Raw genomic sequence first — 25,988 nt, 5'->3', positions numbered from 1 at the left:
GTGTAACCAGTTCCATTCTTAAGTGACTCGTGGTCCCCAGGAGAGTATGGGTGAATGGCAGTGCAATGGTAAACGAAATTACTCAACCATAGAGTAGCTTCAGCTCCAGCCCATACTGGATGATGCCTGGCCTCAGCGAGTCCAAATGCATCCAGACCAGCAGGAGTTCAGGCACCCACTCCTCCAGTGCATTTCCAGGCTACGTTTCTCTTCTTCCAGAGCACCAACAGGAAGAATGGAGCAGTGTGCTGTGCTGCTTGGGTGTTCTGCTTGTTGGGGAGTAGCTACCAGTCCAGCTTTGCACCACACAAGGAGGAGAGCTGAGAGGTGAGTGATGCTGCCCTGCTGGCTGGGAAGTGGTGTGTGTGAATCACAGAATCATAGAATTGCTCAGGTTGGAAAAGACCTTAAAGATTGCCAAGTCCAACCACAACCTAACCAAACTACCCTAACTCTAACAACCCTCTGCTAAATCATGTCCCTGAGCACCACATTCAAATGGTTTTTAAACACATCCAGGGATGGTGACTCAACCACTTCCCTGGGGAGCCTATTCCAGTGCTTAATAACACTTTCTGTAAATAAGTTTTTCCTGATATCCAACCTAAATCTCCCTTGGCGCAACTTGAGGCCATTTCCCCTCTTCTTACCACCTGTGAAGAGGCCCTCACAGCAAGAGCTCTTCAGCCAAGGTAGCAGTGGCAGTGAAAAGCTTCCTGAGCTATCAGATGGACAGATAAGGGTACCTGTAGAGGCTTGTGGGCAGAAGAGTACAAATGACTCAGCATCTTTCCAGTGGCACTTGTGAATCATTTTGGTAATGACAGAGTTAGTGGTTTTCATTTTGCATTACTAGTTTGTGTGGAGTTTGCCTGATAAAAGGGACAGAAAGAGTAAGAAGAACTGCATAGCTGTACGCTGCCTTGAAACAGTTAAACCAACTAAGCAGAGTGCAAATTGACATCAGAGATTAACTAGGAGCTAGATTTGACAGACCTGTGTAAAGCAGTGAAGGACCATGCAGCTGCCATGGCTTTTGGTAACGACCTCTTTGAGAGTCTGGTTACTAGATTAAGTGGAGCATACGTCTTATTTAATAATGTTGTAGGGTTTGCCTGTGGAAGTCAGTTGTGACACTCCAGTTACAGTTGGGCAGGTGTCTGAGCCTGGGAAATACACTTAGATGAAGGGATGGTTAAAAGTGAGTAGATAAAGTGTTTGGATCCAAATACACTGCCTGTTGAGTGTTATGGGGTAGTGTCACTTTGACAAAACCTGCTTGCTCCTGGTAACTGCCATAGCACTTCTAAAGTAACCTACAAATCATTCTAAAGAGTTCATTGACTACTGAGAGAATTGGGATCCTGATTCCTAAATGTCCATGCTAATAAAATAAAATAAAATAAACCATAAAATTGATCATCAGGATGAGATCTGAAAAGCATTCTGGGAATTAAGAACTCCACATCCTATGGTTTAGAGTTTATAATATACTCCACTCTGGATGTGGAAGTGTCTTCCATTTCTTCATTGTATCATTTTCAGCAGTTTTTCAAGGAAGAAAGCAAGAACTTTGTCTGCCAATTTTGTCACCATTTCTTTTTTAACAGCGTCCCATGTGTAAAGTTTCCTTTTTCTGGTTTTGGTTTCAGTTTAGGAGATAACAATGAGTCTAAAAGTCTAAATTCCTATTAGGTTGAGTAATACTCTTTCATGTTGCTTCAGTTTAAATGCATAATCAAGTATATCCTGAATAGGGATATTTTCCTAAGGAGAGGCATTTCTGGTATTCTGTAAGTGCATAGTTCAGCATTTTAGTGATCTGGATAATTAAATGCATATCATGCGTACTGTAGCTGTCAACATAAGTAGAAATCTCTATGTGAGGAAGATAACAGAATCACAGGATAGTTAAGGTTGGAATGGACCTCTGGAGGTTGACTGGTCCAACCCTCCAGCTCAAACAGTGCTACCTAGAGCAGCACAACCCTCTGGCATATCTGCCACTCCTCTCACCCTCTAGGCTCAGCCATTCAGCCAGTTTTCAATCCATTTCAGTGTCTACTTACGTAGCCTGCACTTTGGCAACTTCTCTTTGAGAATCATGAAGATCTGATCAGAGACCATCAGAAGCCTTACCAAGGCCAAGGTGGACTATATTCACTGCTGTCCCCTAGTCTACAAAGACAGTCATTTTGTCATAGAAGTTTATCAAATTATTCAGACATGACTTGGTGAATGCATGCTGACTAATAATAAGTTGCTTTTTTTTTCTGTTAATGTCCATTTTATGTCCATCAGTTGAAGATCATTTACAGGATAATGAAGCGCAAAGCAGAGAAACCATTTCTCCATTTCCATTGTTTTTTGACATGCCAACAAGCAAAAGGCAAAGGTAGGTCAAATTTAAATTTGAAAACTATAGCATTTCACTGTAATCCATTATTAGCTTGTATATATTGGATTTTCATGTTTTAACGTGTATTAAAGAGAGTTTTTAAAAGCTTACACTAACAGGAGAGCAAGTCTTTGTACGTTGCTGGGAATGGTGGAGCGTTACTACCATAATGAAGATACGATCACCATATCGTACAGGACAATTTACCCACAATTCATAGAACAAAAAAATGTCTTTATGTGACTCCTCCTATATTTGTGTATATTACAAACAAAGGTGTGATATAATCATAGACATATGCAGTACAGTGATACAGAGACAATTCTGTGCTCACTAGGAACAAGGTGTATTTTAAAATTACTCTCCATCATTTTCATCTTCAAATGAGTCAGTTCCCACTTCTTCATAGTCCTTCTCCAGGGCAGCCAGATCCTCTCGGGCCTCTGCAAATTCTCCTTCCTCCATGCCTTCACTTACATACCAATGCACAAAAGCTCTCTTGGCGTACATGAGATCAAACTTGTGGTCCAGCCTTGCCCAGGCCTCTGCAATAGCTGTGGTGTTGCTGAGCATGCAGACTGCTCGCTGAACCTGGGCTAGGTCTCCACCAGGAACTACTGTAGGAGGCTGATAGTTGATCCCAACCTGGAAGTAGGAATATGAGAGAAGTATGAAAAAGGCAAGGGCAGAAAGCAGTCAGGAAGTTGAAGTAATGAATAAAGTTACAGATGCGGTGATAGCATGGTACCACTATCAAATGGCAAATACAATAAAACATAATAAGGTTATACACAATACATGATCATTTTAATTGCTACTTATTCTGTTATTCTGTTTAATGTACACTGGAAACTTCCTTGCTTTCGTAACAGCTACTCAACACCGAACGTACTGTTTCAACAAGATGCAAACTAATATGGAAAGTTGGTTCCCAGTTAAAAGTACTCAGTTTCTTAACTAGATATTTGCATGACAGATGTTTTTCCATGACTCCTGTCTGTATTGCTGTAGAAATGATGTTTGTCAACATTCTATGGAGCCAAAGGAGAGAGGCCACGTAGTACTTCTGTATGAGAGGGTTAACTAACAGCTTCTTGAGTACCAGTATTTCCTTAATGAATATACTGACTTTGGTATTTCCTCAGTTTTATTTGTTGCTTTAGAGAGCACACTCACTGCCTTTTCACAATTCAGGTCTGAAATTAATGACTTTAGATTTGAACTCATACAGCCAGATTTCTACTTATAAATATTTACAAATCTGTGCCATTAGGATTTCTGAAGGAGAAAGTGCATATTTTATACCCATAAACCTTTTATAGGTTCATTCTTCTCACAAGTGAAAAGCATGCAAGATCTAAAGCTTAAAACACAAGATTTCAGCTAGACTGATCTTGCCCTTAAAGAGAAACTCATGGCATTCTCACCTTGAAGCCTGTTGGACACCAGTCAACGAATTGGATATTTCTCTTGGTCTTGATGGCAGCAATTGCTACGTTGACATCTTTGGGAACTACATCACCACGATAGAGCATGCAGCAAGCCATGTACTTCCCATGCCGCGGGTCACACTTCACCATTTGGTTGTTGGGCTCAAAGCAGGAGCTGGTGATTTCAGCCACCGAGAGCTGCTCGTGATATGCTCTGTCAGAAGAGATGATGGGGGCATAGGTCACCAAGGGGAAGTGAATGCGTGGGTAGGGCACCAGGTTTGTCTGGAATTCTGTCAGATCCACATTGAGGGCACCATCAAAGCGCAGCGATGCGGTGATGGAGGAGACAATCTGGCTGATCAGGCGATTGAGATTAGTGTAGGTTGGGCGCTCAATGTCTAGGTTTCTGCGACAGATGTCATATATAGCCTCATTGTCCACCATGAAGGCGCAGTCTGAGTGTTCCAGAGTGGTGTGCGTGGTAAGGATGGAATTGTAGGGTTCTACCACAGCTGTGGAGACCTGAGGAGCTGGGTAGATAGCAAACTCTAGTTTAGACTTCTTTCCATAATCCACAGAGAGGCGCTCCATCAGCAAAGAGGTAAAGCCAGAGCCGGTGCCCCCTCCAAAGCTGTGGAAGATGAGGAATCCCTGCAGTCCAGAACAGGCATCAGCCTAGAAACCAAAAGATAAAGTAAAAGAATAGGGGCTGAAAAAGAAGTAAAAGACTACATCTACTGCATTTGTTTATTCTGAGATGAAGGAGAGAGCAATCATCAGCAATACACAGCACATATTTCAGGTCAGTATTTCTTAAGAAAGGGCTGATGATAATTTTGTTCTTTTCTTCCTTCACTGGCTTGACTTTTGACATAAAAATTAGTCTCTTAACAGTGAACTTCTCTCCCTGAACTCCACAGTTTTTTCAGTTAATCTAACTGAAACAACAACAGCAACACAGAACTATGTAATCCACACTTCTATGTCAGTGTTGGTATTTTAGAGCTATGCTAATGATAGAATCATAGAATTGCTGATGAATTGCATAGAATTGATGAAAAATTACATATTCAGAAACATCTTTTACGAATATCTGAAGCCATGCAACTGGGAGGTCTCTGCTGGTCTTTCTTAGAGTGGTAATGATCTTTCTGTAGGTCTTGCAGTCTCCTTTCTGAGCTGATTCACATTTCCTGTAGTGCATTTCTTCCTTCAGTGGAACCAAAGCAATGTTTAAAAACTACTGGGACTTACCAGCTTACGAACACGATCAATCACTATATCAATGCTTTCTTTGCCAACAGTGTAGTGTCCACGAGCGTAGTTATTAGCCGCATCTTCCTTTCCAGTGATCAGCTGTTCTGGATGAAAAAGTTGCCGGAAGGTGCCAGCCCGCACTTCATCTGACCAAGAAAGAGAAATTATAAGAGGCTGCATGACCACGCTCCAGTGCCGACAAGCTGGTTGTTGTTGGCAGCAGTGCCAGCTTTCAGTCATGGGAGATCGTGACCCAAAAAATGACCCAAAAAACCAAACTGACTGAGAAGGGAAAACTAACGGAGAAGAGAAAATGTCCCTAAGAATTTTTGTCATTGTTATTGTGGCATTCTGTTTATTTGTTGTGAGGCATCTGCCAAAGCTGTTATTTTCTCAAGAAGAGCTTGTTATTAGTTGTATTGACAAGAGGACAGACTATCAGGAAAAAAACAAACAAAAACAAACAAACAAACAAACAAACATGGGAGAAGAAAATCTAATTCCTAATTTTAAGGAAACCCATTTTTTCCTGGAAGGAAAATGTCAGTTCTCATTTTGAATCCAAAGTGGAGAAAAGCAGAATTCAGATGACAAAAATGTCATGATAAAGGAAACCAAGAGTTAAGGGTTTCTGCAAAGAAGAGTCAACTGTGTATACTAGCTATTAAGCTTCTGGGGATCCTGCCATTCCAAGATCTGTAACATCCGTAGAGATAATAGCATCATGACAGAATGTGACATTCAATGTCACGGAAAAATTAATTTCATGCAGTCTCATGGTAGACACGGTACAAAGATGTGCTTCTTTGTTCCAGTGGAGACTGGTGACACACTGTAGTGATACTTAGGAAGAGTAACCCCTTTTTCATTTTGCAGGCTGATACTGACCTACTACAGTTGGTTCCAAGTCCACTATTACAGCTCGTGGCACATGCTTCCCAGTGACAGTTTCGTTGAAAAATGTTGTAAAAGAGTCATCGTAGTTGAGTTGATTGTGCTGATCCTTGAAGGTGCCATCTGGCTGAATGCCGTGCTCCAGGCAGAAGAGTTCCCAGCATGCATTTCCTATCTGAACTCCAGCCTGGCCAACATGAACAGAGATGCACTCACGCTAAAGGGAGAGAGCAGAGAGATAAGGTCAGGAAAAACAGTGTGCATTAATACTCCTTATTCCTAAGTTACTTTTTCCCAGAATATTACTTTAAAAAAAAAAATTTAGTTGTCACTGGCAGTATTTCATTTGTTTGTTCAACATCAGCATTGAGATTGTACATATACAGGCCAATGACTGGGACAGACTTTTTAAAAACTGAGGTCTTTGTGCTGTAATACATGAAAGCAAGCAAAAAATAATAATTTCAGTTCTACAAAACCTGCCTTTCCTCCTATGAATTGGCTATACAGAGGAACATATCCCACTTTATTTTTACTTCTGGCTGGAACCTGACACAGTCATATGGTATTTTTCAACTGTATGTAACCCAAGACAGGTGATGTCTTTTGATCCTTTTACCATCTGACAGCACACTAGAGTGCAAACTTGGAGGAACTGCTTTCACCAATATTCACCACAGGAAATGATTTCAGATTCTTTTGGGTGAAATTAATGTTCTTTCAAGATCCCGAACAAGCTGTGAATTTTATATTGCAGGTTCGCTGCTTATTAAGTCAATGTCAAAGCATGTAATGTGCTTACTTAGATAATTTTGAGTATGATTCCTGTGGTAGCCTGGAACTTCAATGAAAGGAACACAACATATATAACACCAGTCTTAACTAAGCAGATGCAATTGCTCAAAAGCCTCAACACATAGAGTACAGGGGCCTGGTGCTGGATTTCATAAGTTCAGAAAGAAAATTATAAAGTAGAGACTTCTGAGTTGGTCCAGACTAACAAAATCGCATGGAGGAAAGGCAGTTTTGTAAGCAAAGATGGACCACGTGGAGTTTTTCAACCTCATTTTCTGCTTCGGAGCAATTGTAATTATAATCTTCTATGCTCCACGTTTTTTACTAGTGAGTAAAAGAGACAGAGTAGCCTGTACTGATTGATAATTAATATATACTCTGGCACAATTGTGGCTTCTGCCAGCTCCTACTTTCTCAGGTATTGCTTGGGCACCATTCAGAGGATAGCTCATTGTTGAGAATGGTTTCCAGTAAGCAGCTAGCTAACCACTGCCTGGTTTTGGAGGGGGAAAGATATGCATAAATACGAAGCAGGCCATCCTAGCTGGCCTCAAGGCAAAAGAGTGGTCCCCAGTCATTTTCAGTTTGTAATGTACATATGAGCAGATGTGGCCAGTTAACTTTTTGTTGGTTTTGCTCTATCTTTTGTCATATCTTGCTATATCTATTTTGTCAAATTCTGTAACTGCTTATCCTGCAGAATCGTCCCATGATCTGACAGTTAAATGTATCTTCCCAAAAACCAAATCCTCCAGCAGAATGCACAACCAGCATCATCTCTAGAGCAGTTTTCTTTATCAATTTTCAGTGTTTGCATTTATAAACAGAACTAAATATATTTTTTCAGAAGCAAGTGGTATTTTAGAAGTCACTACTGCCACAGGTTGTCATTTGCAGAAGTTCAGATGAATATAGAAAACTAATCTAATTGTTTCATTCCAGGAAACATTTTACTTTGATTCAGTGCTCATTTTAAGTTGCTGACTGTGAAAATTTATTTGCAAAAGTGTGTGTAATGTGCTTTCAAACACACTTGTGCAACCTTGTTTTTTTCAGTTAAGTTTTGCCAAAGTGAGTGCTGGTGCATCTGCATAGGCTAGTATGCTGCAGTGGAGTTGCAATCTGGAGGATTGCTCAGGAAACACTGAAGGTTAGATTGGGTTTAATGAGTACAGTTAACGCTGATTTGGCACAGTACAGGCTCTTGCTTTTCATTTAGATCCCAGTGTGGATCTATAAGGCTGACAGCAAGAAAAAGAGCAGCTCTGTCTTTTAAACACAGAAATGAGGCAAGGTAACTTTTAATAGACTCTCCTTTGGAGCACACCTACAATTAAAAGCCAAGCAACACTTGGAAGCTTTTCTAAAATCAGTAGAGGAATCAATTTGTGTGTGTGTGTGTATTTGCATGTGTGTGTGTGTTGTCTTAGAATGTTAATAATGTAGAGCTCAGCATAGGACTGCAGTTGAAAACTGTAGACCCAGTTTGTTTCCTTTCAGACAGAGCTTGTTTGAAGCAGTGGCTTAACTCTGCATTTTGGGCCAGGCTTTCTGCCATGACTCCTGGCTTCAACTCCTGTTTCTTCCTAACCCAGCAATTGCTTAGAAATATTCTGTCAAGTAAAGAAGACAGTAACAAAGAGATTTCTAATTTTGAGTAGTAAATAGCTCTTAAAATAATGTTAGACTTCTGGTAGGAAAAAGAATGGCCCTTCTTCAGAATCACAAGCAGAGTAAGCTGATCTCTGCATGGTATTTCAATTTTGAGCCTCCTCCAAACTCACATTTCACACTGCATCACTAACGTAGGACCTACCTTACAAATTGTGAACCTGACTTTTACAGAGTCTGCTTTAAGGCATGGCAAGTGCATGGAAGTGTATGTACTTTGCCTTTGAAATAAGCTTTCTCATTTTGCAGCTGTAAAAGCACACACAATCACCACAGTTGGAAAAGACTTTATCACATAGTTCTCTACACTAAAATATGACAGCTATAGACATAAATTGGTGTACCAGGTGAAATTATTTTTTCACATTATAAGAGGGTTTGAGCAATTTCTATGGATTTGTTAAAAAAAAAAAGACAAAATTCTGTTTCGCTTACTTAAACACATACACATATAGAAACCTTCCTGCACTCCAGAAACACATACATTGTATAGCTGTGAAAAGTACAGACATCAGGACTAAGTTAATTTAAACAGGCACAAATGTAAGGAAAAGGATTATTATTTCATATGAAAATGAGCATGCATTGAGAAAATATAGTCACAACAGAGATTACTAGAAAACCAAAACTCCAGATCTGCTTTATTTTATAATTCCACTAGAGACTCTCTGAAGAAAACTGTGTCTCTGTGTGCCTTGCAGCTCCAGTGAGATATTCTGACACAGCTTTCCTGACCTTTTACATCATAACCCGTGAGTGAGATCAGACTGTGGCACAAACTGGTGATAATGGCAGATCCCCCTGACTACCCTTGCCCGTAATCCTCCTGGCCCCTGTATGACTGGTGATCCCACATCCCCCCTTACCATGGCGTCTCCAGTGGTGTTTCCTTCCCTCTCGGATCAGTGATGGCAGGTTTTTTGCAGAGCCCTGCACTGAACCTCGCTGGGCACCTGCTTCTGCTCTTCAGTGTCACAGTGCTTTGGGCAATAGGTCACAGACTCCACAGTTCAGCCTACCGCATCACTGCCTTCTGCCCTCCCAGCTGCCCCAAATATGCAAATTCATCCAGACAGACAGGACTCAGATATTCCCCAACATTTCACATTTAGTCCCTTCTGATTCTGCGTGATTATTAAATCTGAATGTGGCCATGTAATGTGCCTCACACTATAATTTCTGAGTGCTATAAATATGTGTCACATACAAGGAACATGCTACCCCAATTCCCTGTTCTGGCAGCATGAATGTGTAGACAAGAGCCATTCCTAAATTCCAGCGTGGAATACAGAGATCATAAAGGAATGAATGAGTGGGAAAGAGGAGGACAGAAGAAAAGACAGAAACAGAGAAGTGAAAGTAAATATACTTCCCATTTTCAAGCGTCTTCTGCCAGAGCTCTTAAATGAACCTCTTTCTGACCTCTTTCTGTCCATATTCCTGCCTCTCTGTTAATGTTTCAATTAGTTCTGTTGGTTCTCCTTCCATACAACCACCTGGGCTGTACTATCAGCAGCATGGTGCGGCATTCGTTATGAAGTCTGACTTGTCTGTTCAAACACAGAAAGTAATTTGATTCTCATTGCATTGCTTATTGCAAGAAATAGCTGGAGGCATCACACAAATGCTTGCAGTCTGAACTAGGGCAGTTGCCTTCACCATTACATTGTTTGCTCCTTCTGCACTAGCTCAGCATTGGAAAGAAGCTGCTTCTCTCAGGGGACAGATAAGTCCTCATGATTTCAGATCTTAGGTCACAAAGAGAAAGGCACACTTAATTTCCTGAATCTGAGCATTATGTATTCCATCTTTAGAAATATACTGTAGATAATTATATTTAATCTGCAGAAATTTAAATTTACAATTACTGAATTTTAGGTTAGTCTACCTTGACGTGATGATATCAATAGATTGTTCTGCCATTGCTGGCAACCTGCATGTATCTTTTGCTTTAAATATTACATTTTAACAGTGTGAAGTAGTTCACATCACTTTTCATAAGCTTGCACTTACATTGGTATGCTCTTGTTTGGGTGTTCTTTACACAAACCTGCAAATTTAACATCTCTGGTTTTGGCTAGGAAAGCTTCAGATTTCTGGAAGCAAAGATATTTTTTAAAGAGGACAAATTCCCATGGCAGTTTACCTGCTGCTTTGTTTAAGCTGATTCTCACACTTCTCCAGGAAATCATCAGGCAGTAACTTTAAGCCTAAAGAATACTTTGGTTTAGTGTTCTTCTTCCAAAGGAGCTGGTAACTTTCCAGACAATCCTCAGCATTCTGGGCAATCTGAAACGTTAATAGTCATAGCTCCACCAGATAGAGCATCTGTACAGAGAATCATCTCAGGAAAAGATCTCGAAGCAAATCCACTACCCAGAACCTCTTAGTCACTTTTTAAGTCACAGTGTCAAACATCACAGCTACAAAAGCCAAAAGAGCTCTGTGAATCACTAAAACATTTGCAGTTTTGTCCATATCTGTACTTTCTCTGCTTTTCTGTTCCCCCTCTCCTCTCTTGTGAACAGGCATTGAGAACACCTCTTGGAATCAGTGTTAATTTTACTGCTGCCCACCTCACTTGGCCAGGACCCACTGAGCAGAGTCTGGGTCATTTCTCACTGGTCAAACGCTTCTGAGGAGGAGGGAGTGCTATATGATGACAACACAGAAATACTGTTGTGAGCTATTATCTCCAACTGTTAATGCTACTATCAAAATCAGCCTCTTAAAGAGCTTTTTTTTAAAACAAACAAATAAACAAAAAAAAAAATAACAACTGCAACAACAAAAAACCTTAACCCTCACACAAAACTCAATTCCTACTTAAAAACAGACACTTCTCTGAAAATAGCATTTTGAATAATCTGGAGCTTAAAGTTTAAATAAAGAAACACAAAGTACATCTTGGAATACAGTTTCAAATTTTTTTTTTTTGTTTTTTATAAAAATTGCCATATGTAACATTTCTATATATGTTATAAATTGTAGAATTAGATGCAGAATTATTCCCTATATTATTTCAATGTCAGAACAACACTTTCTAATATAAAGGCTGTAGTGGAAATGCTAAGTTACGGTCTGAAGCAGTGATTGAGCACCTGGTGGGAAGGCTGGGCCAACCCAAGGGACTGGAAGGGATGGAGCCATGATCTGTCCCTTCTCAGACCTCATTTAAGTTTGGCGGTGGAGATGCCTTCCAAGGGTAAGTAGCTCTTTTCCTTCATTTCTGTATCCATGGCCACTGTATTTGGGCTCTTTCTCATTTGCTACAACTGATGAATTTGCCACCCTGCTATTATCATCCCACTATAGCATTACATAGATCAGTGTTATTCATTTTGAAGATAAAAAGGCAATCTACATCAGTGATGTTTCTGGATATAACGTTTCTGTGGTAGGGAGGTTGGAACTTGATGAGCCTTCAGTTCCCTTCCAACTCCGGCCATTCTATGATGTCTGCTTTTTCTTTAGATTTCTTTAGATTCTTTAGCAAATCTAATACAAATTGAGCTGCCAGAAAGAGGGCAATGTTCCTCTCAACAGTTTGAGTAAAACTGCATCTCTGTAGTCATGCTGGAGTTGTATATGACGAGCATATGCTTCAAATAAAACACTTTCTTCAAAGAAATTTATTAAAGATCACTAATAAATCTAGCATTCCAATAGTATTGTGGTGCATATTAAAAGACTTTGTTCTGTCTTCCATTCCCTCCAGGATGTCTCTTCACCAGGGTTAAGGGAAACCTTCCAGATAAGCATGAGTACATAAGCAAGTCAAATATACATGGTAATGTCATCACAGCAGGATTGTCTTGCTTCAGGTGTTATTCATGCACAGGGCTGCTTGGCAGTTACCCCTATTTTTTTTTTTTTTTCCTTCTATTACCTTTCCTCTGTCCTTCTTAAATAGTTACACAGACCACCTGTTTTTTCCCCACTGTCCCTGTTCACCTGATTTTTATGCTTTTATTTGGTGATGTTAGCTTTAGTTAACATCCAAGGCAACCCAACACCCCCTTTGCTCTCTGTTGATGTCTCCCATTCAAAGCAAGACTCCAAAACTCCCCTTTCACTATGTATAACGTCCCGTAGCTTCTGCTGCCATTCTCTTTTAAGATACAGATCAGGGTTAGCCAGCCACTTGTCATGATCTGTTGTCAGCAGCATCGATGATTTGTCCTATTCCTTTGTTACCTGGTTTACCTCAGGCTGCAGCAGGCCACCTGCCTGTTGTGTCTTAGTGATGCAATGTTCTACTATCCTACCTGTGTCTACAATACACATTCTTTGTCATCGTTCTGATTTATTGTACCTCAGTAAGTCTGATGAAACTGGTGGAGGTTTTGTCCAGCATTGCCATGTTTTAAGGCTCTTGATTCATAGATGTTATTCACTTAGCATTGCAACAGAATTGTCAGCATACTTATGCCTCCAGACCAGTTAGGATTGCTGCACCACAGCTGCACAAGCATAATATGCTCTAAACTTCTGCTGAAGCTAAAAGTATCTGGATAGTGTTCCTACTCTTGGCACCTAGCAACATTTCTAATCACCCCACACTGTGGACTTCGTAGAACCAAGGCAACAGGGGACTAGCTGTATGTTCTCAGCACTGACAGAGTTCTCAAGGCATCTTAGAGTGGAACAGCTTTACAAACATTATGTTTGCTATTAGTATGAAAAAAAGACTAAGAAGGGCGAGAAACTTTCCTTCACATAGTGTCTGTAGTAGTGGCAGGGGATATTTTGAAGCAACAGAACTCCTCAAGTGATATTACAGGTACATGACTGTATCTTTGTGTTGAATAAATGACAGAGTGTAGAAGATGAGGGATTCTTAGTTCTACAAGTAAAATTCCTTGCAGGATATATTAGCAAAAAATAGGAAGTGTGTTGCCTCTAAAAGCAAAGTGAGTAATGATTAGTTGGTGATGTATCCCACACTTACTGCCTTGTGATTCAATTAACAGTGAAGAACTTACCCTGTTTACAGTCTAATAAAATGGCAATGAATTTAGAATTAATCATAGAATCACAGAATGCCTTGGGTTGGAAGGGACCTTGAAGCCCATCCAGTTCCAACCCCCTGCCATGGGCAGGGCTGCCACACCAGCTAAGGGTTCCCAGGGCTCCATCCAGCACGGCCTTGAATGCTTCCAGGGATGGGGCACCCACAGCTTTTCTGGGTAGCTTGTGCCAGGGCTTCACCACCCTCGGAGTAATGAATTTCCTCCTAATATCTAATCTAAATTTCTCTAATTTTAGTTTAAAGCCATTACTTCTTGTCCTATTGCCCCTTGTGAAAAGTCCCTCGCCATCTTTCCTGAAAGCCCCTTTAGGTACTGGAAAGCCACTATTAGATCTCCTCAGAGACTTCTCTTCTCCAGGCTGAACAAGTGCAGCTCCTGCAGCCTTTCTGCATAGGAGGGGTGCTCCAGCCCTCAGATCATCTTCATAGCCTCCTCTGGCCCTGCTGCAACAGCTCCACAGCTTTCTTGTGCTGGAGGCTCCGTGCCTAGACACAATACTACAGGTGAGGCCAGAAACATACTGTGTGTGAGACAAGCAAAAATGTAACCATATGAAATAAAGAGACACAGAGACAATCATATGCACAGAGAAAGACAAAATGCTTTATGCACAGAAAAAAAAGGCAAAGTGAACGTTAAGGTTCCCTTGCCTCATTTTCATCTTCAAATAAGTCAGTTGCCACCTCATCGTAGTCCTTCTCCAGGGCCGCCAGATCCTCTCGGGCCTCTGCAAATTCTCCTTCCTCCATGCCTTCACTTACATACCAATGAACAAAGGCTCTCTTGGCATACATAAGATCAAACTTGTGGTCCAGCCTTGCCCAGGCCTCTGCAATAGCTGTGGTGTTGCTGAGCATGCAGACTGCTCGCTGAACCTGGGCTAGGTCTCCCCCAGGTGTAGGTATAGGTGGCTGATAGTTGATCCCAACCTGCAAACAGCAGATAAAATGATTGCATAAGAAAAGTTAAACAAATAGGTTTCTGTAGTGGAAATGCAAATTCATGGCCTGAACCAGTGATTGAGCACCTGGTGGGAAGGCAGGGCCAACCCAGGCGAGCTCTGGTGCATGCAGTGTACCTGAGTGACCAGAGTGTGTGGAGCCAGGATCCACCCATTCCCAGATCTCACTTAAGGGTTTGCAGTGGGTTAGGGGCATCTTGCTGGAGATTCCTGCCTAACTGAGGCCTTCCAAGGATAAGCAAATTTTCTTCCTTTATGTCTGCATCCCTGGCTGCTGCATTTGGGGTTGTCTTCATTTGCTGCAGCTGCGGATTGTGCCACCCAGCTTCCCCATCATATTATAGCATTACAGTTACAATAGGTTAGGAAAAAAGTTGAGGTTAAGAAAGCTGAAAAGCACTGGTCAGGAGAAGGAAAAGAGGTAAGGAAAGAACCTGACTGGAACAGTAAATCTCTGTTAAGTCTTAAGTCACTCAATGTATTGTTTTGGGTGCAAATCAATTCCTACTCTCAATAACCTGAATAGGACTAAGTGAAGAAAAACAAAAAGGTGTTGGCACGGTTGGCAAAATTGGCATAAATGTTTCTTCTTGGAGATGTTGTAGAAATGTTTCTGTTTGCAACAATGTATAACTGACACTGTTTTGGGTTATTCTTCTGGTTTGTTTGAATCTCATGAAGAGTGCCCTCAAAGGCACCTTTAGAACGTAAGCTGTACCTTAATCTTTCTTCTAGAATGCAGTTTCTTTATGCTTAAAAATTAGTAGGGTCCGCATTCTCCTGTTACTGAATATAAAAATACTACATATGCTTGCATTTGTTCAAATACATAGGAGTCTCTGTCTATGGGATGCCTGAGGGAGGAAGGGGGCTCAGTTTATACTATCACAGCTTTCTTAGGTACCTTATTTTCACAACTGAAAAGCATGCAAAATCTAAAGCTTAAAACACAAGATTTCAGCTAGACTGATCTTGCCCTTAAAGAGAAACTCATGGCATTCTCTCACCTTGAAGCCTGTTGGACACCAGTCAACAAATTGAAGGGACCTGTTGGTCTTGATGGCAGCAATTGCTACATTGACATCTTTGGGAACTACATCACCACGATAGAGCATGCAGCAAGCCATGTACTTCCCATGCTGTGGGTCACACTTCACCATTTGGTTGTTGGGCTCAAAGCAGGAGCTGGTGATTTCAGCCACCGAGAGCTGCTCGTGATATGCTCTGTCAGAAGAGATGATGGGGGCATAGGTCACCAAGGGGAAGTGGATGCGTGGGAAGGGCACCAGGTTTGTCTGGAATTCGGTCAGATCCACATTGAGGGCACCATCAAAGCGCAGCGATGCGGTGATGGAGGAGACAATCTGGCTGATCAGGCGATTGAGATTAGTGTAGGTTGGGCGCTCAATGTCTAGGTTTCGGTGGCAGATGTCATATATAGCCTCATTGTCTACCATGAAGACGCAGTCTGAGTGTTCCAGAGTGGTATGCGTGGTGAGTACAGAATTGTAGGGTTCCACCACGGCACTGGAGGCCTGAGGAGCTGGGTAAATGGCAAATTCTAATTTAGACTTCTTTCCGTATTCCACAGAGAGGCGCTCCATCAACAAAGAGGTAAAGCCAGAGCCGGTGCCCCCACCAAAGCTGTGGAAGATGAGGAATCCCTGAAGTCCGGAACAGGCATCAGCCTGAAAGCCAACAGGAAAAAAGCAAAAGTGAACATATCTTCAAATTTCACTCAGATAGAAATAGCAACCCCCACAGCCAATGCATAGCAAAGACATCAGCAGTTTTTCCAGGGAAAACTCCTGTCACCTGTTAATCTCAGGCTGGAGTATAACTAGAATAATACTGTTGGGTTTGTTGGGTTTTTTTTTCTGACAGTATAACAATGGTAAATCAGTATTTGACATTTTCCACTTAAGTCTTCACTCATTTGAAACTTAAGGTGGGACATCGAAGAACTGAGTTGCTCTGTTCTGAGCATTACACGTTTCTTTCACTTCCCATCCGTCAACGGCCTTGCTTCCAATATAATATTGCGTACCAGTTTGCGGATGCGATCTGAAACCATGTCAATTTTGTCTTTGCCAACAGTGTAGTGGCCACGTGCATAATTATTTGCAGCATCTTCTTTTCCAGTGATCAGCTGTTCTGGGTGGAAAAGCTGCCGGTAGGTGCCGGTTCGTACTTCGTCTGAACAAGAGAAAAAAAGAATTACAAACTTAGAATTATAAGCTTAGAAGAGATGGTTCACCAAGGTTAATAACGTTTGCAAAACAAATGGAACATTTTTTGTTGGCAAACACATGATATGGAATATCTGCATTGAGGTAAGCGGAGGGATGATGATGACAAGTGAGCAGTGTCAGGGATGATCTCAGTTTTGAGCAAAGAATTGGGCTCCTATCTGAGTGTAAATGGTTGTGCTGTACAAATAAATTAATTTAGTAGATGAGGTTTGTGCCATGGTGTGATAAAATTTCAGCTTTTCCAACTGATCAGATGTAGATTCATCAGAACATTCAGGGGAATTATTAGAAGAGATGTGCAGGAATAAAACATCTTTCAGGACACTCCTGCTTCGTTATTCACGATCTCGTTTTCCACATGAATGTGAAGAAAACAATACTTTCTTTAAGAAAATCAGATTGTATTCAACCAGTACAGTTTTAGAGAGTAGAAAACTTTTTATTTTACTATTAGTTAAAGCAGTGTTAGTTTTCATCTTTTCATTGAGAGTCACATCTTTTAGTAATACTTGCTATTAAAAGCTCTAAATGTGTCAGTTCTATCTGGATGCTGGGATCATCCTTAAAGATGAAGACACAGGCCATTCAGTGGTCTGAACTTCAACACGTAGAAGAGTTAATTCATTTCAGTGTTCCAGGATTAATTCTACACTGACCTACTACAGTTGGTTCCAAGTCCACCATAATAGCTCGGGGCACATATTTACTCATGCTTGTCTCTCTGAAAAATGTGGCAAAAGAGTCATCGCTGCTGGGTGGGTCACTGAAGGTGCCATCTGGCTGAATGCTGTGTTCCAGGCAAAAGAGTTCCCAGCACGCATTGCCAATTTGAACTCCAGCTTGGCCAATGTGGACAGAGATGCACTCGCGCTGAAATGGGAGAACAAGGGAGATGTGTCATTACTCAAGGATGTATTTTCAAACAAAGTTTGAAAGCCTTTAGTAAGATTCACCCAACCTCTCAATTGAGAACTCTTTGAACTCAGTACAGGAATTACAGACCTTCTCTGGTTTATGCTACTTGAAAGATTTAGAGAATGGCGATGGCCTGGGAAGACCACAGATAATGACCATTCATCTCTGTCCCCCTCACTTAACTACAGTTTCAAATCTGAAACAAAAAAAAGTTCCATGAGCCTTCCCGCCGTCCCTCATATCTTGCCTAGGAGACAGAAAAACAAAGACCCAAATCCTTGCTCATTATCCAATAAAATAATGATACTTCTGTTACCATGGTTCCTCCTCCGTGCTTCCTTTCTTGATGGAAAGGAGAAGCTTTGGTTACTGATGTTTCTACTGCTGTTCAAATAACCTGGTGCAAGGCAGAGTTGGCATTCATACTTTGCTGGTTGGGATCCTGTGGTGTCACAGTGCAGGAGGAGAGGTCATTTTCTCCTTGGCAACCGTCCCACTGCACCCACCCACCTGTTACATCACAGCTAGCTTTCTCCCAGCCCTATAGTCTGTTCCTAAGCAAATTTTCCCAGTTTATTTTCTGTACTGAATGGTGGTTTTTTTTTAAAAAAAAAAAAAAAAAAAAAAAAAAAAAAGTTGTAGCTGGTATTTCTAACCAGAATTTAACAGATCTGTTGTTCAATAACTGTTTCCTTCATTAAAACTTACAACCGGTGAATCCGCTACTGATAACTCATTTTTTAAGAATTTTTATCACTTCTGAATTTCTTAGTCCTTCCAAAAGGTGGCATTATTTTCACATTTTGCCCTCGTGACAAAAGCTCCACATCCACATTTCATTTAGTCAAGTTGCTCAAGTTCCTGTGATGGAAATGAGTTGGGGAGCAGGTTGAACTATGAGGAATTCCACCTAACCAACTGTTTGGTCATCTGTGGGCAAAGTACATGGGATTATCTTCTTTCCTCCTTTTCTTTGCAACATCCCTTCAGCTGGTTATAGACAACTGTTCTTCAATCCTCCACCTGCCTACACTATAGGCTAACACAAGTTCTTTGCATCCAGTTAGAGGATGCCAGAACAAAAAAAGCAGAACATTTGCTGTTACATCTGGAGATACAGCATGAAGTTTGCATGCACGTGGCAGGCACGCACATTCTCTCTGAACAAGCCTTAAATGGTAGGATTCCAATGGAATTAACACAACTGCATCTTTTCCCTCCATGATACATCAACAGTGCAGAGAAAAACAGAGATCATGACAAGTACCAGGTACTTTATTCTCAGTAGTTCTGATCTTAGCCATCCCAAAGTACACAGAAACACTTAAATATATTTAATATATATGTATATATTGCATCTTTCACAGAAAGTAATTACCACTTTCTGAACTCCTATGAAAAGCAGGCCTGTAAGTCTCTACTTAACTAGCAAGTCTGCTACCTAATTCCAATATACTTGTACAATGAGGACACGTATGAAACATTTCCAGAAACTATTTTGAGGCTCAACAGCATCAATACATTAAATACGAAAGCTTTGATACACTTCATCACAGCACAAATAAGCAACTCTACAAAGAGGTAAATAAGTAGTCATTTTATTGTGAAAATTTAATATTGCAGGTTTAGTAGTCACTGCAAAAAAAGAAAGATTGGTTGTTTCTGCCTTCACCCCTCTCATGGAGTGCTAAACACAATTCAAATCCAATATCAGTAGTATCCAAAAGAAGCAGAGGTTGCTAACCAACCAATAAAATCAAATTAAATGTTAGAGTTTTGGTAAATGAATAGCTGTGATATTTAACAGAGCTAGGGCTCTACACATAGCAGACGGTCTACCCACTGAACCCAGTCCCCAAAATGCAGCTCTGCGATTTAACTGGAAGTGTTAACAGAAATTGAGATTAAAAAAGTGGTTGTTAGCTGAACGGTCATGTATCATCTAGAATTTAGCCTGTCTTCAAAGGGAAATTTATTGTTTCATAAACTGGTTTACCAGTTTTTTAGAGCAAGGTCTTGCAACTAGGCAGCCAGTAGATGCAACCCAGTCACTTTCTGGAGGAACTCAACTCCAGCCAGACCCTCTGTGTTGGATTCTACCTGGCTTTTCATCAAGTGCTGGCTGTAGGGAAGCATAGCTACACTGATAGATTACATAAATCATCTAGCAGTATCAAGAACTGCTCCTCCCTGTATACACAGTATATGATAAACATATATTTATATTTTTAATTTGGTGAAGCATTATGTGCTACTTGTCCTGGTGTAAAATCCAGCTGGAGACAAAAATTCCAGGGGAGAGAGGATAGGAATGTCTTGTGGTTTTAATCTTTTGTTTACCTGAGATGGTAAGGTAAGGTGATGACTGCTTTCTGCATTCATGGGCGCCCCACTTTATCTCACACTAACACCGGAGTATTTCTCTATCAGGATAACTCTAGAACAATCTAAACAGAACAAGACTTCTAGCAGTAAAGACATAGACTTTTCCAAATGTTCTGGTAGGCTGCAAAGTGACAGAGTATGCCAACAGGCTGCTATCCTTGTAAAGAAAACAGAAATAGCTGCTATCTGTGTAGAACTATTGCTAGAAACAAATGATTGATTCGAAGGAGGCTATCAGGGTAAGACATTGCAGTGGGACCTATATTGGCTACTTTACACAAGCTTGGTATGTTGGATAGAAATTGGCCGCCAAAAAGGTGGCTTAGTTTCTGTAGTTTTGGCTGACGTTGGTCAGCCTGAATCATCTTGGCACAGATTCTGGGATAGGTGGCTACATTCGCCACATGGCTCTAACTTGTTCTCTCCAGCACACGTGCAGCTTGCTCCAGTAGAAGCAATGTTGAAATAGTCAATGCTCTCTCCCTTGGCACTTATTCACTATGGGAGTTATTGCCAATCTATGGGAATTAATTGTTCTCCTGCAGACCTCCAATCTCTGCCCCAGGTGATCAGAAACAGCGTCAGCCTAGTAAGACCCTCTGTAAAGGCAGTAACTTTCTTGCCACATCTGTGGGGATCTCAGAGCTTCCATCAAAGATTTGTTTGCTCTGAATGATAGAGCATTGCTGAATGGTTACCATGTAAATTAGGACTTCACGGGCATAGGAGGAAGGTTTCTAGACATAATGGGACTTTTTGAATCTTCATAAAGGTAGGTAAAGAGTAATAGGTAGGAAAGAGGTAGGTAAAGAGGTAGGGAAAGAGTAAAACAATGCAACAACATCAGTGCTTCAACTAAACAATAATATGGAACATAATTTAAAAAAAAAAAAAATTCATTACCACTGGCACAGGCGCCTACTATGATTACATAGATTACTATGCACCAGGCAAGTACAAGGTACTGTAATCTGCATTTTAGAACTGTAGGTGCAGCACAGCTGTACTTGCAGCACACCAGCCAGGCTTTCTGCCATAGATATGATTAAAATTGAGAGCCCCTGTATGAGGAGGCATCAGTCACAAGAGAAACCATGGTGTTCAAAATACAATAGGTTTTGTTTCTTGCAGTGTTTTTCTCCCATGTACTTGTCCTCAGCCCCATACTAGAGGAACTGGGATTTGAGATGTCTTGAGACAAAACAGAATATTCCCTCTAATTACTGATACTTTGCTGCCTTTAACATTCCTGCTTCCACGAATGCTGTTTCAGCTGTTCAGGGAACTGCATGGTATTTACAAGGACGGAACCATCTTCCAAACAGGCATCATACTTCGTAACTGTCTACAGAACTCTCACTCAAGAGCCACACCCAAAGCAAAGTGTTTCAAAAGGAGGATCTTAATCAACTGTAGATTACGGAAGGAGTGGCTTTACTCCAATGTTGGACAGAATGGCGCTGAATAGCCAAGGTGACGTCAGGAATACTTGGCATGGCTTCAAAATTCATACACCATCATTTCCTGCCTGAAGAAAGAAGAGGACCACTTCACAGGAGATCACAGTGGTGGTCATCTCTACTAGGACACTGATTTCAACAGCCCTTGAAGAACTTCATAAAGTCCTCGAGACAAGCTGACACAGGAGCAGAGCCAGAAGACATTTAGTCTTGAATTGGAGGCCTGTGGATTGGAGACAACACAGCTGCCCAAGCCTGTCGGAAGAGCTGCACCAGTTTGCAAATGAACGGCAAGGACGTAGGAGAAGCTGCAGAGCAAAACAAAGATAGTTCTACCCTTTGAAACAGACCAAACATACCAAGAAAGAACTAACTCAACTACAGTTAATGGAAACCTAGGTGTCTTATTTCCTTCTGTTCAATACTCAGACCCTCACCCAAGGCACTGCTCCCTTACCTAGCAAGTTTTTTTTCAGTATTTTCCAACATTATTTGCAGCATAGCTACGGAGCACCTGCCACCCAGCAGAAGGGATATCTCCAGGTACAAAAAACATCCCATCTCTCCACAGCCCAGTAGCTCCCTCTGTGTCATGCAACCAGCCCGTTCTTCAGTGGTCATGCACTGGAACAGGCTGCCCAGGGAGGTGGTTGAGTCAGCATCCCTACAGGTGTTCATGAAACATGTAGACATTGTACTAAGGCACATGGTTTAGTGGGGAAATATTGGTGGTAGGTAGATGGTCGAGTAGATGATCATGGAGATCTTTTCCAACCTTACTGATTCTATGACAGCTTCAGGCATCACTTGTAAGGCCTCAGTATAAGAAAACCAGAAGCATGACCACAACGCTGTCCTGCGCAACTCTCTGCTTCCCTGACAGGTCAGCCCTAAATTACAGTTGCTCTTCCAAGAGATGTTCACCTTGTAGCACCTCAAAGTCACTGAGGCAGAAGCTTCATCTAGGAATCCCAGCCTGCCTCTGTCTGTCAGCACTTTGTCTGTTGGAAAGAACTGAGGATGAAATCACTGTTCACAGAGAACTGGCTTTTGTAGAGCTACATTTTTCTGTGTGGATTGCAACTGAAAATACTTGTAACAAGCCCCACTAATAGGTTCCTAGCTACACAATTTTTGTCTCTCCTAAAGACGAAATATTTATACAGATCTAATCTATTAAAAAACAGCAATTTTCTTCTCTATAGTCACAATTAAATGTATTTAAAAAAAAGAGAGATTAATACTTAGTACTCTACCTGGGTCTAATCTCACCACTACCAGGTACAGCAGAAAAGTAGCCAAGAGCATCTTTTTATAAGGAAGTAAATAGAAGTGGCTTGACATGGACCTTAGTGTTCTTCGTAGCAAAGTCAGCATGGTCAAGAGCTTTTGGGACAGAACACCTAGAACACAGATCAGAAAAGCTGTTGGGGCTAAGTAAAAAATATTAAAATAATCACACAGACACTAAGAAATTAATACAAATAAGACCGTTGTTAGCTTGATTACATGAGAAGTGTTTTTCGTGTTCTGTTTTGGTTGATTGTGGTCTTTTTTGTTGTTGTTTCTACATAGAGAACAGAGAAATAATAGAATTTCATAATACAATTTGTTACACTCTTTTTACATATGAATTTATACCACAGTAATGCCTGCTTTCTCTCCTGGGAGATAAAGTGATTTACAGTGCTGGAGAAGTAGATCTTTAAATGCCAGATGTGGCTTCTTCTATATGGGCTTGACCACTAACAGAAGAAGCAGACAACACACAGAAGCAACAAGCATACTTTATAACTGTCAGCAATCAAATCACCATTTCCTTCTGTGATACCCAGCATGAATTCCTCAAGGCTAGTAAGGCCTAACACTAGTATTAATACAGACTTAATACTTGCTACTCTTTGTAAGTAATGCATGAACACAATTGGTCAGGTAGTTCTGCAATCTGTTAAAGCCAGATGTCAATGCACAACTGTATTTGAACTGAAGCCATGAACACACTGCTTCCATCCTGAGCCACTGGTCTCAGCCTGGTTTCAGACATCAACAAATGAGAGCGCTTCAGTGATCGCAGGGCTTGTGAACAGCTTTCATTTTTGGAACAGGCTTCTACTCTCTTAACGTACCAGTGACAGTTTGCTGCCCACACACACTACAAAGCCCTGAGTGCTTGTGAAAGCCATGTCATCAATAGCACTAGGGCACAAGCAGACTTTATGGGATGGACTATCAGACATTACAATGAAGACAACAGACAGTTCATAGGTTAATGTCACACAACACATGGATGTTGATGACCAATTACAGTCTAGACGGAACTATTCTGGTAATCTTTAATATACCTGCACCTCTAAACCTTGAAATCTGAGAGAGGAATACAAACAACAGAGGGAAAGCCTACCCAAAACAGTCTCTGTTGCTTTGTCCTCCTGCTCATCATGAGCTGAGTGCATTTCCTCCTGTTGAGTCCACTGACATCGCTTTTCACAAATGGTCTCAACAAATGCCAGCTTCTGCTCACTGTCAAGAACATCACAGCTGTACACAAGCTCTTCTGCCCCCTCAAATCGGCCAAGTGGAAGCAGCACGTGCAGCAGATACAGCTCCAGCAATGAGACATACTCAGGCAGGCTCTTATTGGTTTGGTCCCTCAGCCAGCTACTGCCAACCTCCAGCATCACCTGGGGCTCTCTCACTTTGCTGTATAACAGGATACTGCAACACAAGAAAGAAAAATTAGAAGGCAATAACTCCATAGAATTTGAGACAGCTAGCACTTCCCACGAAGACACAAGTCAAGGTTTACACCTGAGGTACATAGATTTCCCAGAGGAACAATTCTCCCTTAGAGTTTTGTACTTTATCCCCTTAAAGCTGCCTGAATAAATACCGCCTTTCTTTTTATTTGTTTTTCTTTCTGAGAACAGGCCTGCCCCGAGCTCCACTTTCATCCTCACAGTGCACAAAACGAGGATACCAGAAATTATTCAAGCCTGGCCTGCTATTAAATCTAACCAAAGCCGGCCCTCTGCGTGTGGCAGCCCACACTCACCACAGCTCCAGGATTTTTGGAGGCAGCTGCTCAGGGTGATGGTAGTACTGCAGGACCCAGGACAGAACCTCTCTCCATCGGTTCATCTCAGCCAGAGCCTGAATGCCCACCACGCAAAGGGAGCACTTCACTTCCGCACAACTGCTAACAAAAAAACACACATACCTAAGCGCTTCGTAGAACCGCATTATCCATCCCTATCAGCTACAAGCCCTGCTTAAGTGCTTTGTAGTTCTCTGAATTTGCCCTTACTTTCTCTTCTCCCCCCGCCCCAACAACGGGAATTCAGCACACCCGGGCAGGTGCATGCAAGCAGCCCCTCTCTTTAGGAGCAAGCACTGCCGGCACCCGCATGCTTCCTACCTACACTCAAACCGGAGTTCCCAACACAACAAGCGGCACAACGACCGCACGGAGCCCGCTCGGCTCGCACCTGTCGGGGCCGGGCGCGGGGCCCAGGCTGCCGCAGCCCGCCTCGCAGCGCTCCAGGGCGGCGGCGAAGTCCCGCTGCAACACCAGCAGCTCCGCCGCCTCCTCCAGCAGCGAGGCCGCCTGGGCCGTAGCCGGGGACCAGGCCAACGGCCCGTCGCCCATGGCGGCTGCTGGAGGGCTGGCGGGAGGGCTCTCGCCGCCCGGCCCGAGCCCCGCCGCCCGCTGCCCTCCCGGCTCCGGCTCCGGCGCCGCCATTGCCTGCACGGGCCGCCCTCTCCCGCCGGGAAGCTGTAAGGGATCCCCTATGCCACGGCCTGACGGCAGCGGAAGGGCCGCCCCCGGCGGACACGTTCTCCGACACTCCGCCCGCCGGGAAACGTAGTCCGGCCGTGCTGCGGGAGCGAACGAGTCGGTTAAAAACGGGCTCTCCTCGTTCCGAGGAGCCGCGGTTATGCGTTGTGGTGCCAGGACGGGTTGCAAGGGTCTGGGCTTGGGGATGAAGGGCTGGGGCAGGATTCACGTTTGCTTTCTCAGCGACCGGAGTCCGTTTTGTAAAGCCTGCTTTGCGTTGCAGTATAGGCTGGTTTCTGATGAAATCCGGGCACAGAGCTGTGTGAGGATTATGAGAGCTGTTGGCCCAGCAGCACCATGGAGATCCGTGTTGCCCAGCAATGCCTTGTACCTGCGTGAGACAAAGTTTTTCTCGGGGTGAAGAGATGTCTCTGTTTTTGCCTCAGTAGCACTCATTCACAGAATCACAGAATCACAAAGGTTGGAAAGGACCACTAAGATCATCCAGTTCGACCGCCAGCTCTCCCCCCCCCCCCACCATGCCTACTGACCACGTCCCTCTGTGCCACATCCACATGGTTCTGGAACACCATGCAGGACAGTGATTCCACCACTTCCCTGGGCAGCCTGTGCCACTGCAGCACCACTCCTGAGAATAAATTTTTCCTCATACCCAACCTGAACCTCACCCTGGTGCAACTTAATAGCAAGGAGAAGAGGGAATGTCCTAAACTCGGATAAGGGCATGACCCCTACCTC

At 42.3% G+C, this 25,988-nt stretch overlaps 3 protein-coding genes across 8 annotated transcripts; all 3 read right to left on the bottom strand.

Annotated features, from left to right (window-relative positions):
- Positions 1-2,483: 2,483 nt before the first annotated feature.
- Positions 2,484-13,769, bottom strand: LOC100548529 (tubulin alpha-8 chain). The gene is made up of 5 exons (XM_085215965.1): positions 13,731-13,769; positions 5,977-6,199; positions 5,086-5,234; positions 3,826-4,506; positions 2,484-3,043 (listed from the first exon to the last, which is right to left on the bottom strand). Exons 1-5 carry the CDS (start codon positions 13,767-13,769, stop codon positions 2,756-2,758), a joined length of 1,380 nt encoding a protein of 459 aa, XP_085072091.1. The 3' UTR covers positions 2,484-2,755.
- A 293-nt stretch (positions 13,770-14,062) lies between these two features.
- LOC100545512 (tubulin alpha-2 chain) lies at positions 14,063-19,991 on the bottom strand. The gene is made up of 5 exons (XM_085215882.1): positions 19,950-19,991; positions 17,351-17,564; positions 16,490-16,638; positions 15,450-16,130; positions 14,063-14,410 (listed from the first exon to the last, which is right to left on the bottom strand). The coding sequence occupies exons 1-5, from the start codon at positions 19,989-19,991 to the stop codon at positions 14,117-14,119; spliced, it is 1,380 nt and encodes a 459-aa protein (XP_085072008.1). The 3' UTR covers positions 14,063-14,116.
- On the bottom strand, positions 19,192-25,284 carry PEX26 (peroxisomal biogenesis factor 26). 6 transcript variants are annotated; one of them, XM_085230605.1, is made up of 5 exons: positions 24,940-25,277; positions 24,507-24,650; positions 23,856-24,169; positions 22,711-22,878; positions 19,192-21,762 (listed from the first exon to the last, which is right to left on the bottom strand). In XM_085230605.1, exons 1-5 carry the CDS (start codon positions 25,191-25,193, stop codon positions 21,659-21,661), a joined length of 984 nt encoding a protein of 327 aa, XP_085086731.1. In that variant the 5' UTR covers positions 25,194-25,277; the 3' UTR covers positions 19,192-21,658. The 6 variants fall into 6 exon arrangements, with proteins under 6 accessions (XP_085086731.1, XP_085086736.1, XP_085086744.1 ...); XM_085230610.1 differs by having other exon boundaries at positions 22,711-22,857; positions 24,940-25,274; XM_085230618.1 differs by having other exon boundaries at positions 22,711-22,857; positions 24,507-24,647; positions 24,940-25,271.
- Positions 25,285-25,988: the final 704 nt, after the last annotated feature.

The sequence above is a fragment of the Meleagris gallopavo genome, chromosome 1, assembly GCF_905368555.1.
Source record: "Meleagris gallopavo chromosome 1, MGAL_WU_HG_1.1, whole genome shotgun sequence".
Lineage (NCBI taxonomy): Eukaryota > Metazoa > Chordata > Aves > Galliformes > Phasianidae > Meleagris > Meleagris gallopavo.
Note: the sequence above shows the minus strand (reverse complement) of the source record. Positions and strands in the feature narration are given on the sequence as shown.

Coding starts and splice junctions, on each gene's coding strand:
- LOC100548529 (XM_085215965.1), bottom strand. CDS start 13,769: ATGGCGAGGGACTTTTCACAAGGGGCAATAGGACAAGAA. Junction 6,200..13,730: donor AAGGGGCAATAGGACAAGAA/GTAATGGCTTTA, acceptor CTCTCCCTTTAG/CGTGAGTGCATCTCTGTTCA. Junction 3,044..3,825: donor GGTGTCCAACAGGCTTCAAG/GTGAGAATGCCA, acceptor TCCTACTTCCAG/GTTGGGATCAACTATCAGCC.
- PEX26 (XM_085230591.1), bottom strand. CDS start 25,193: ATGGCGGCGCCGGAGCCGGAGCCGGGAGGGCAGCGGGCGGCGGGGCTC. Junction 24,170..24,506: donor CCAAAAATCCTGGAGCTGTG/GTGAGTGTGGGC, acceptor CTTGTGTTGCAG/TATCCTGTTATACAGCAAAG. Junction 22,456..22,710: donor AGTGGTGAGATTAGACCCAG/GTAGAGTACTAA, acceptor TCTTTCCAACAG/ACAAAGTGCTGACAGACAGA.
- LOC100545512 (XM_085215882.1), bottom strand. CDS start 19,991: ATGAATGCAGAAAGCAGTCATCACCTTACCTTACCATCTCAG. Junction 17,565..19,949: donor ACCTTACCTTACCATCTCAG/GTAAACAAAAGA, acceptor CTCCCATTTCAG/CGCGAGTGCATCTCTGTCCA. Junction 16,639..17,350: donor CTTGGAACCAACTGTAGTAG/GTCAGTGTAGAA, acceptor TCTCTTGTTCAG/ACGAAGTACGAACCGGCACC.